This window comes from Bidens hawaiensis, unplaced genomic scaffold, assembly GCF_021521415.1.
Source record: "Bidens hawaiensis isolate Kalapana, Puna unplaced genomic scaffold, B.hawaiensis_p1.1 tig00004864_1, whole genome shotgun sequence".
NCBI lineage: Eukaryota > Viridiplantae > Streptophyta > Magnoliopsida > Asterales > Asteraceae > Bidens > Bidens hawaiensis.
The window spans coordinates 420070-431830 of record NW_027491306.1 but is presented as its reverse complement, the minus strand read 5'-3'; the positions used below and the strand labels follow the sequence as shown (position 1 = coordinate 431830).

The 11761-nt window shown below is 35.0% G+C and overlaps 1 protein-coding gene across 1 annotated transcript; it reads right to left on the bottom strand.

Annotated features, from left to right (window-relative positions):
- Positions 1-3570: 3570 nt before the first annotated feature.
- On the bottom strand, positions 3571-9789 carry LOC143628284 (uncharacterized). Its single transcript, XM_077097916.1, has 3 exons — positions 9606-9789; positions 9419-9541; positions 3571-3796 (listed from the first exon to the last, which is right to left on the bottom strand). Exons 1-3 carry the CDS (start codon positions 9763-9765, stop codon positions 3657-3659), a joined length of 423 nt encoding a protein of 140 aa, XP_076954031.1. The 5' UTR covers positions 9766-9789; the 3' UTR covers positions 3571-3656.
- Between the last annotated feature and the right edge of the window lie 1972 nt (positions 9790-11761).

Here is an 11761-nt window from a genome sequence, read left to right as displayed (position 1 = left end):
GTCTTCTTTCCAAAATGTAAGTCTTTAGCACCCGGCCAAAGTTGGAATCGATTTTACATGTATTTTTTAGTTGAATATTTAACATATAAAACTTACCTTAAATTGGTGCTTCAAACAGCAATCAACTTGATTAATTGAAACTTTAAATGCTTGTTTCCTGCTTCCGATGGTCGTTTGAAGCACCGTATCAAGGTATGCCTTACATCAATGAACTTGTAAGTTTGGTGATCATCTCTCGACTCGAATTATACATTACAAAAAATGTGCCATATCATTATGAGTTTTCGACCATACTTACAAATTTGTTAACTATTTATAGTTTTTTTTACAATAAACTAATATTTGTAATTTTTTTACGAGGTTCATTCAAGTCCGTTTAAAAAAGATTTCATTGCTTGTTCGCCCAACAATTTTTATATCCGAAGATTAGTTCTAACCCACATTAACAGTTTAGTAAACGATTCAATCTTACTCTTCTCCAAATAAAGTGTGTTTGAAGTTTTTGTGAGGGACTCGCAATCATAACACGGCCTGTTAGTCGTGGGGGGTTAGTGGATTGACGGGTTGCGGGTTGAATTGTTAAACCCAAACATGGCAATATTATATTGTGTAAAAATCATCAATCATAAGCGCACACACTTAAAATCTTGTAACCATAACACAACCCATTTACTTAAATGGATCAATCCAAACATGACACGTTTATTAAACAAGTTAGACATGGCAATCCAACACCTAATTATTTTCGTTTCGTGTCGTTTCAAAAATTACCACCTCTAAGTAATATTTGAATATTAATAGACTAACCTTTTAACTACATTGCCATAATCTACTCACCAAAAAGGGTTTCAAACATATAGGCGTTGTCACTTACAATAGAAAGTATTTAGGCTCCAAAAGGGATTTAAACAAAGAGGTGTTGCCACTTACAATAGAAAGCATTCAAGCACCAAAAGGGATAGAGCATAGGTGAGGCCAAGTTAATTGGAGAGTTGACAACTGGGGTTTATCCAATTTATATCCTCAAATAATATGGGTGTTAAATTTATAGGTGTCAGGTTGACAAGTTACCTTATTGTCATGTTCGTATTAACCAGTTAAAATAATACAGTTAGCAGTCTGATAGAGTCAAGCCTATTTCACATGTGAACAACAAGAGAGAGTAGCCCACATATGTATCTCCTAACAATAGCATAGCGAGTTAAGTGCTTTAGGTGTGAAGAGCATGTATTATGTTGGGTTTTATACTTTTTTAGGTGTTGACAGTTGACTAGTGGATTAGGCCATTTATGATTTACCCCTATTTATCTAGCTAAATTGATTTATTAAATAAATTTTGTTTTTAATATTTTATAAAAAAATCAAAACCAAAGATTTCAAAATAAAAATGCGAGGAACAAAAAAAACACTCGTATCAAAAAAGAGTGAAAATGTAAATTTAATTTGTTTAAATTTCAAAAAAAAAAAAATACAAGAATCAAATATGGGATCTTTGGTTATTTACGCTTAATGGCATAGAAAAAAATATATACTTTTTTGCTTTGCAGATAATTAGCTCACTTAACTCATTACACATTAAAATCGTGAAACAACATATACATGAAAATGTGAAATTAATGAATAATGATAAGCATGGCTCACTAGTAGTCATCTCATACGTGAAGGCTGTATATTTATCTATAACGTCTCAAGTATATGAAAATGATCAAATTTCAATCATTTTTAGGGTAACAAGTACTTACAGAGAAAAAAAAACTTATTACTATAATAAGTGCATCTATTTTTAAACGGATTAAAACCTTTTAATATGCAAAAATTAAATTGAGAAAAGCGGGTAACGTCGAAAAACATTACTACTACAACGGAGATAGGAAATAAAGGGACAACGGAGATAGGATAGTATGCTAAGCTTTCACTTTTCACATTTTGACCATGCAAATCAAAACCACCATTTACATTTTGACCCCACAAATTACTACTACATATCCAATTAAAAGCTTTAGCATGACACATTTTCATGGATGGCAAACATAAAGCATTTTGAAAATGAGATCCACTCACATTTAAATCTTTTAAAAGTATTAAAAAAAACATGTTATTTTAATCTAGTCAATTGTGTGTTTGAAGAAATAAATCTCGTAAGTTTAAATAAATAGTTCTAATATTTTACTTTCTTAAAACAAGTATGTTCTTACAGCAAAAGTAATGGTTAGGAAATTAAATAATAATTCTTAAGCTCAAATTGTTAACAAATTTTAGGGTTTTTCTTTTCCTTTTTCTTTTGTGACGCTTTATTTGTTGTCATATTTTCTTCTTGTTTTTAATTCAACCTGATGTAATATGTTTAAGTATTCATCTATTTATTTGTAAGGTCTGAATGATATGCTATTATAATATTTTATTTTATTTATACAGTATTTTCTAGTATTTTAATATCTAACACTATTATTAACGCTTTCATGTATCTATTTAGTATTAGACTATTATTATTAGCATTATCATAATAAATTATTTTTTTTTCCTTTTTTATTTTATCTTATTTATTTATTTATTTGCTATATAGTAGCCTAGTGTTACACTTATGTTTTCCTTTATACGGTTTCATACATATTCTTTTAGAGCTGGGGGTCTCTCTGGAAGCAACCTCTCTATTCTTTGGATAGATATACGATTTGTCTACATCCCACCCTCCACAGACCCTGATAATAGCTTTGCTATTGATGAGATTTTTACTAGGTACGCTTGTTGTTGTATTATTATTAGATGAGACTAGTTATGGACATAACGATGTTTATAAGAGTAGAAAGGTAAGATTACAAAACTTAGTGATTTATAAATAGCCGAGTAGGTAAGGTGGGTGTGATATGGAATATGGAGGTTATCACATATTCAAAATACATATACAACACGTTTAATAAATCGCTTCAAAAGAAAAGTGTAACCCAAATTTCTCAAAACTTGCATGCTTAGTCATGTTCAGGTTGACAAGTTAAACTTATATTTTTATGCTTTTAGATTTTAATTTATGATTACAATAAAATAAAAAAAAAAAAACAGATAACCCTAACTCATTTATTTGATTATTGTACGCATCATGTATACAATTACTTATGATAGCATTAACTTTCTTTTGAAACAATATCCATTTCGGCATGTTCTTCATCATTGACAGCAACCATGACCAAATACCAATCAACCTTCATAAATGTGTTTTGGTCACTTTATATTGTTTTAACCACCACAATGAATCAATGATCACCAATAAAACAGAAAAATAGGATCAAGATAAGGGGCATTTTGGTAACTTGAAGAACAGAGAATTAATCTGTCACAACGACACAAATTTATGAACCAGCCAAACTAGAACATTCAGAATCGTTTGGTTATTATTTATTTAGTTATTTAATGCATGTTGCCTCAATTTTATATAAATAATCTTAGCAACCTAAAGTATAAAAGCAAGCGACTACGTTTTATAAAGTGGGTAAACAATCACCATTTAAAAAATAGAGAGATTTGTAAGAAAAAACTTAACTAAAATAAAATTTGAATTATTAATAACTTTTGTTTCAATTTTCCCAATTTCTGTAATTTTTGGGTATAAAGATTGGCACATACAATAAATTAACAACAGTTGGGAAATAGGATAACAATAATCAAGGTAGTTTACAGGGAGCTGAATGGTCTTTGGGCTTGTGATTTCCGAGCAATTCAGTGACACTTCTGCAACGACATTGATTTCCAGGCCGCGTTACATCACCATATACTGCCATTTCAATAACGTCAAGCTCTTTATCTGCAAATTGAATAATGTCATATATTAACTGATAAAAATATAACAATATAATAAAGTCAGAGTTTATTGCCTCATTAAAACAAGTTTTTATGTTTGTTTAATTATTATCTTAGTTGAGCTCCACCAGAAACATTAATGTTGGGAGTTTTTATTGTTTAGTGTTGTCTTGCCTGTTGAAAATATACTAGTTTAATCAACATTTAATTTGTAATTGTTGACTCTTTATATTCAAATAAAGTCCTTTCAACTGAGATCATCATCAATCATTACAATAATAGTTTAGAAGGTCTTCAACCCATTTGGCCCGTTTAGTTCAATCTTTTATTGGTTACTTATCCTACATAGTGCCCAAAATCTAGGAAGGGTACAAAGACACAATGGTTCGCAAAATATAACACAACGCTGAGTTATATAACACAATGTCGAGGTAAAAAACAATGTTGAGGAACAAAGACACAATAACCAAAATAAACATAAGACACAATAATGAATAAAAAGACACAATGATAAATAAAAAGACAATGATATGAACAAAAAATCTAAAATCTATAAGCTAGAAATCAAAAAGCGAAAATCTAATATCGTAGAGTTTGACGAGACGGTTCCAATGCCGCTAGTTTGAGTTCAATCAGAGTCTCGTTTGATACCACACCTACGACTCCCTATTTTTTGAAGATTATGTATTTCAACCTTTACCTTTTAGCGTAACCTAGTTGACCTGACAGAAAAAAAAAATACAACCAAATCGACCCATTTAGACCCACACAAAGATATTCTATATGATTTAAAGACATAATAATAATGTAATGTTGCCAAACCCATGATGTAGCATAAATTCAACTATTGAAGTGGACGTGGAACCACATATTTGATAACTTTGACCTTAAACTAGCCTGCTTAAATGAAATAAAATGAGGGTAATTCTTACAAGATTCTCTCTTCCCAGAATTTACATGTTTGATAACTTTGGCCTTTGGGTTCCAAGAATTTGCTATTATCTTTCAATAATTCATATAAAAATTTAATCACCGGATCCAGAACTTCCTTAGTCTTCAAAGCAGTTTTACCATAAATCAAATCCAAACAATATTCAAGATAAAATATCTTGTTGCGTAGATCTACAATCACATGTAACAAGAAAAAAGTTCTATCTGTAATGTCCTAATACTTCTCATGCTCTACAGTTTGCATTCATTGACAAAGCCATGAGTTTCTTTCCCTTGTCAGCATTTAAACACATGTGATATGCTTACATGCATTGTTACAAGCTCAATACTAAATTGACCACCTTGAATTCAGTTATCAAACATCAACTAGGATCCCGTATGCCATTGCTATGTATCAAACCTGATTGAGGCTCAAAGAAATCAGACCATACTCAATGTGAAATCACCCCAAATAATAATAAAGGCGCAACCTAACGTCTAACCAAACCCAGAGGACAACCCCATGACACTCACCACCCATTTCCTCACTAAAGAATTTGCACCTCAATACTAAATTGACCACCTTGAATTCAGTTGACACTCAGAAAGAGCATGCAACCAATGAAAAAGGTGAAGTGTATTTGAAACTTAATGCATACATGGCCATCTTTTTTTTTTGGGGGGGGGGAAGGGGGGTCGACGCGGCCCGGCCCGCTCACCCGGTAGTGCCGAAATATTTTAAAAAAATATATATATATATATTTTAAAAAAAAAATGTATTTTTAATGTTTAAACCCAATTTCTCAACTTATTTAAGCTCATTTCTGTATGAAACAAATTGTTTCATCATCATCATCATCATCATCGTACTCAGTATATCCCACCAATAGCAATGCTATGGTAGGGTCTGAGGAGGGTAAGATGTAGACAGCCTTACCTCTATCCCATAGGGATAGAGAGGCTGCTTCCGGTGAGACCCCCGGCTCGATAGTAGTTTTGCATCAAGCCTTGGACATAAGGCACATAGCACTCAATCATCGGGACACCGGCTGATTGGTGCATGTGCCCTTGTCTTTCGGCTATCAACGCCACCACATGATGCCTGATTAACCTTCCGCCACTTTTAACGTTATTTTCACGAGATTAGTAAAATAACGTCAAAATTAGTGCAATTTTACTTTTGCCCACCCGAGGGTTCACACATATATACATTATATGCGCGCACCGCAAGCAGGGCGTATGAAACAAATTGTTTGCACAACCCAAATCATAAAAAAATAAGCCCATTTAAACATATAATTGTTAAAGCCCAATAATTATTTTTTACTAAAGACCCAAATTTTTTCTCGTCTTCGGCCCAAAATATTTTAACAATTCTCGGGGACGGCCCTGCATGCATACGCATAATCTTAAACTTAACCATTTTCAAAATGTTTGGAACTTAATCAACTTATATAATGAAAAATAAATAGAAAAACATCAACGTTTACTCACTAAATCGGCCCATACGATTAAAACTAAGTTTGTAGCATTTTAATGTGATTAACAACTACCATTTAGATTTCGGGGCTGATCTTTTCTAACAGTTTATTATGGTATCAAAATCATATAAAAATGGTTTTAATAGGTTAAAAGCACTTGAAATGATACTATCCAAGTGGTTAGACGTTAAATCGCATTTTCGGATAATTTAAGTCATTTTAACAAGTTAGGGACTACAATGGTTAAAACTGACAAACACACGTTTCAGGACTGTTTTAGACCGAAAATAAATACATCTAACCAGATTTTATATAACCAAACTCTTACACGAGCTTGAACTACACTTACGGTTCAAAACCGTATCTCCAAAACAGGACAAACAAACATTTTTATTATAAAGCTTGAGATTTGAGTATATAAAATAGTCATTTAACCAGAACTTAACTAATATTAAATCATTAATAAGTTAATCATGTTATTTGATAATTAAAACCCATTTTCACTAAATAACCTATCAAAACTACAAACTAGACCAAAATCCACAAAGTTTCCATAAATGGAAACTTTAATATAAATATATAGAATAGCCTGTTTATATTTAACATAGGAAGCTCATCAACAAGAAGATCACCAACCAACTCACAAGCTTAGTTTAACCTTCTCCTATTAGAGCTGATAAGTCTCGTAACTTACATAAAGTTTATATAATCATTAGCTCTATGGAGCCACACGCGTATGCGGGTAGTACTACTTTGCATGGGTCGTAAGTGCCCACCTCTACATGGTGCTTCCCTAAAGGGATCAAGGATACTAGACTTTTGGCCAACACATAATGGGCCACTTGCTGTTACTGTTGACCTTGTATACACAGTGTTGACAGTCGTCCCATATACCACAATTCGTAATTTCGTATCATATATGTGTGGATTAGGATGTAATGTTTATAGGGTTAACATTTAGAGTTTAGACATTTACTTACTACTGTTTGCGGCCTCGAATGCGGCTTGATTGGTAAACACAAATTTTATCTGCATACATACACCCACTCTGCTGTTTCATCATTGTTGACTTATGCATCCTGTTACAAACTCACTACTTCTTTAGCTAATGTATATTATGAGCATGTTACATGTGTTTCAGAGCGTTGACTTAGGCAAGACTATGAGGTTAGAAAAAGCTAGAACCAGTGTTGTCAAAATTGGGATTAATTGCCGACTAATCAGTGATTAATCACTAACTGGGACTCTACCAATGCGATTTTATATAATTGACAGACGGTCGAAATTGGACCATCATTTGAGAAAACTTAAAGACTTGACATTTAGACATGTAATGTTAATGATTGTGTTGATTAGACATTTGTGATTTGTTTATGGTTTGACGTGATCTCGTGATTAGTACTTTCACGGGCACCTCGCATTATGCCATTTAAATACTTTCCACTGCCTTAAGTTTGGTACCAACTGGTCACGTGAAGCCTCGGGGAACCAAGGTGTGACAAATTGGTGAAAGTTTTAGCAAACTACGTACTTCATATTTATCTAGGCTTTAAACGTAATACATTAGGGACCAAGACTAATAGGACTATGACAACACTAAGCTATGACTTTACTAAGTACGTGATCTCTTCTTAAGGTTTTGACTGCTACGATTCTGACCATTAAGTGGTAACCACGACCTGACTAGAGAACAACTATACGTTATAAGACGTTGACTTCTACACTGATGCAGATTATGACTGGAAGTCTGGAAACAACGAAAGAGGTAAAGAGTTGTATCAGGGAGCTGGATCATCCAGCTTTAGGCGCCAAGTGCCCATAGGGTATGTCTCCTTCACCATTTAGATTCCTACTTGCTGTTGCAAGATGCCTAAGGCACCCGTATCACTAACACACCGAGGAAGTCGGTCCGGCTGGCAACATCCCTTAGTTACGGAGACCATAAGCAAGCCCCCTATCCATGTGCCTACCGAGCCTTCTGCTCAAATGGTTACTAGGGGCATGCTACTATGCTAGAGGGGGAGGATCTTGCCCAAAGTAGCTTTCAAATCGGCCACTTCCAACGGTATGACACATATCCCTCTAGCAGCCTGCGAGCTAGCTTCACCTATCACCCCACTGCGAAGGATCCTTATCACCCTCCAGGCCTTATCCCATGACGCCTGATCAGTATGTTGAGTGTGCAATCCGAGAGGCGGTGGAGGTGTGACACCAATTACAGGAGAGGCATGAGAGAGTACAATCTGTTGTGGACTCTAAAGATCGTATCCAACAAGTAGTCAAAGTCAAGGGCTGATTTAGAGACATCAAAGTCGAGAGGCGAGTTTAGTGAAGAAAATTCCGTGTGACCTTTTGGTATAAATAAAGCTAGATCATTGTTTAGCGTCCATTGTGTAAGCTATCAAAATTATTTATTCGTATTGTAATTTGGAGAGTAGCCCCACTCGAACAGGGCCAACCAGTATCATATTTCTAACAAAAATCTCGCCTATTTTAATCCTGTCATTCGAGTTTCTATCAGACTTATTACATGTTTCCACAAATTACTGTCTGCCATGTAATAAACACCAAGTGATTCCACTCGTGTCAGACCTTATGACATTGACTTTTTTTCTGTATTGAACATCAAAACGTTGAGAAATTGAATAAAAACTATGTGGCAATATTTGATCGAGATTATTTTGGTCTGAATATGTTAAATTGAACTGAGTTCATTTTAGTTTAATGAATTGGTGCTGAATATGAAGATCTGCTTGATTGATTAAAGGGATCAATTTACTTCTCCTCTAGAACTTCATCTCACTCATGATAAAAAGTAGCATCATTAAAGAAGAATGTAACCCTGTAATATACCATTGGATTTACTAAAAGTCATATTCATCTCCCAGACACTTTAGTGCTTTAGAGTTATTGTAAATCCAATCCTGAGGTAATCACATTGACCATCCCTACTGTATGATTTGAAATTAGGCTTTATTTTTGGCAGTGCGTCGCACTCTTTCTTTTGAAATGATGTCAGTTTGGGAGATGAAGGAAGTTCCAATAAATCAAGTGAATCATGATATTCAAGAAGCTAATCTGGTGTTCACATATCCATTAGATTTGAGGGCATGTTCAGCAAAGCAATATCGAGTTCTCATGAAGTTTGCATTTGAACTAAAAACCCTAATTACACCTAGAAGTGAAGTGATAAACTGAGGAGGCAGAAAACATACCAGTGAAACTAATATCGCACGAGTAAGCGCGGAGCTGAGTGTTGTCAAGATGATCCTTATCCGCTTTGTATCTATTAACCCTAGTTTGAAGAATCTGGCAATTTTCAACCACCGAATCACCACCTACACAAACACAATGAATGATTGAAGAAGACAGATTGTAAATGTATATATAATATACCTATACCTTTGGAGAAAGGAAGAATGTGATCGTATTCGAAGCAGAGGCATCCCTGACAATTGCAGAAGCGCTTGCAGACGACGTTGCCGGCGGCGTCTTTACGCCAGCGTTCGGGATGGCGGCCGGGGACAATGTCGGCTTTGGCCCAGCAGAGTTTCTTGGCCATGGCGTCGAAGAATCTCGGCCTATCATCCTTATCCTTCCCGTTGTTGCTGTGACGGTGGGCAGGTGAACCGGAACTCATGATTGATTGATTGGTAGAAGAATTATTGTCGGAAAATGATAACGGAGTTGAAGCAATGAAGGTGTTCGACAGACTACAGACCGTATGATCTAGGATTATACATGAATACATACGTGTATGAAATACGACTTCATGTCAAAAGGTTACAAGTGACGGTCAGGTATAATTAACTCATTTCAAACTAAATTTTGTGTGTTGTGTGAAACTTATATTGCATGTGCTACCGGTGAGAGGTGGGGGTTTAAATCTTACTATCACCGATTTATATGGAAGATATGAGGGATACCTCTGGTTTGTCAGGGTTCGAGTCCTGATCTCACCCGGTAATACTGGCTCCTCGCTGTCGTGCCGTTTGGCAAGCGTGGGGGTTGGGTTTTATCCGGGAATCCCTCAATAGGTGGACTGCTAGGGGCTCCGTCTGTCCGGACTCGTGGCCGGCTCGAGCTACCTTTAACCAATAGGGGCCGCGCACGAAGTACCTAGCGTTACTTAGTTGATCGTTCAAAAAAAAGAGGGCTATTATCGTACAATCTTATCTTAACCAAATTAATTGAGAAACCCATGACTCCATTTTGTTTTGTTTATTTTTATCGATTATGGTGCGGGTATAATATATGAATGAACAACCAAATTGAATCAACATTAAAAATAAACTCTTTTTTATAAATGATATGTTATGTCGGATAATGACTCAACTTATTATTGCAATCACCTCATATTCCTTTATGCTTAAAAGTCGTTGTTAACACAGAGAGAGAATCTATTCTTCAATGGTTTTTGTAGTTTTTCTTTCTTTTTTTATTTTCAAATGACGACTTTCTTCAGTAAGACCAGACCAGATGACCGGCTGGTCAGCTTTCGATCGATCCTGATTTAGAGCCCAGAGAGTTTCTGCCATCCAAAGGGCATAACCTCTAGTTCCAGGTCCTTCCCACGTCCTCAAGAGTCTTTCCTGATACCCACTTGAAACCAGTAACGACACCAGAAGAGTCAAAACGCTCTGGCGTAACGTAGTTACGGTATTGATATTGATAATAAGATAAAATATTCAGTTTGTTTTTGTAAAATTGCTATACTCCATGAACATTCCAAATATTATAAAACTAGTTTAGTGACCATTCCTTATTCTAAAATATTAGGTTTGACTCTGCATCATAGTCACATAAATCGCGGTACGCTCCGGTACGGGTACGCGGTTCGGGTACGTGGTTCGCTAGGCTAGACGAATTCGGTACGGAAGAGGGTAGGTTCATTTCGGTACGAACCGGTACGGTGTGCCAAGTATTCCGGTTCAAGGGAATTAAAAAATTAATATATAAGTTATATATCCTTTAAAAAATAAAAGTTATTTATTTAAAAATATAATTTTCAGTTTATTATATATACTTATATACACGGATATTCAAATGCAATTTTATGAAATAGCTATGTTATATTGTAAAATATATTTTGAGTAAGTAGTAAAGTATAGGGTTAAATTTAATAAAAATATAAACTTGAGGGTGAAAAATGAAGCTTTCTGGGAAAAAAAACTGAAAAAAAGCAGCGGCGCTTCACTACCGTTTTTAGGGTTTTGGTCATGGCAGCCAAATCTGGAACCCAATTCACTACTGATTTCAGGAAAAACCCCAATCAAATTGGGGTGTTCTACAATTGATTCCTAATTCGCGAATTAGGGTTCAATTAAGTCGACGTACTAGCAATTCCAATACACGTTTTAGGGTTCAATTCGATCGACGACTGCTGTTCTTGGTTCGCGAATTGAACCGACGATCGGAACGAAAACGAATTCCGACCTGGTACGAAATGTACCAAAACGAAATTCGCGGGTAACTGAGCGATTTCTGTGACTATGCTCTGCATCTTGTGCTTATAGCTGTTAATCTTATATCAGACCATGATAATCTCATATTAATCT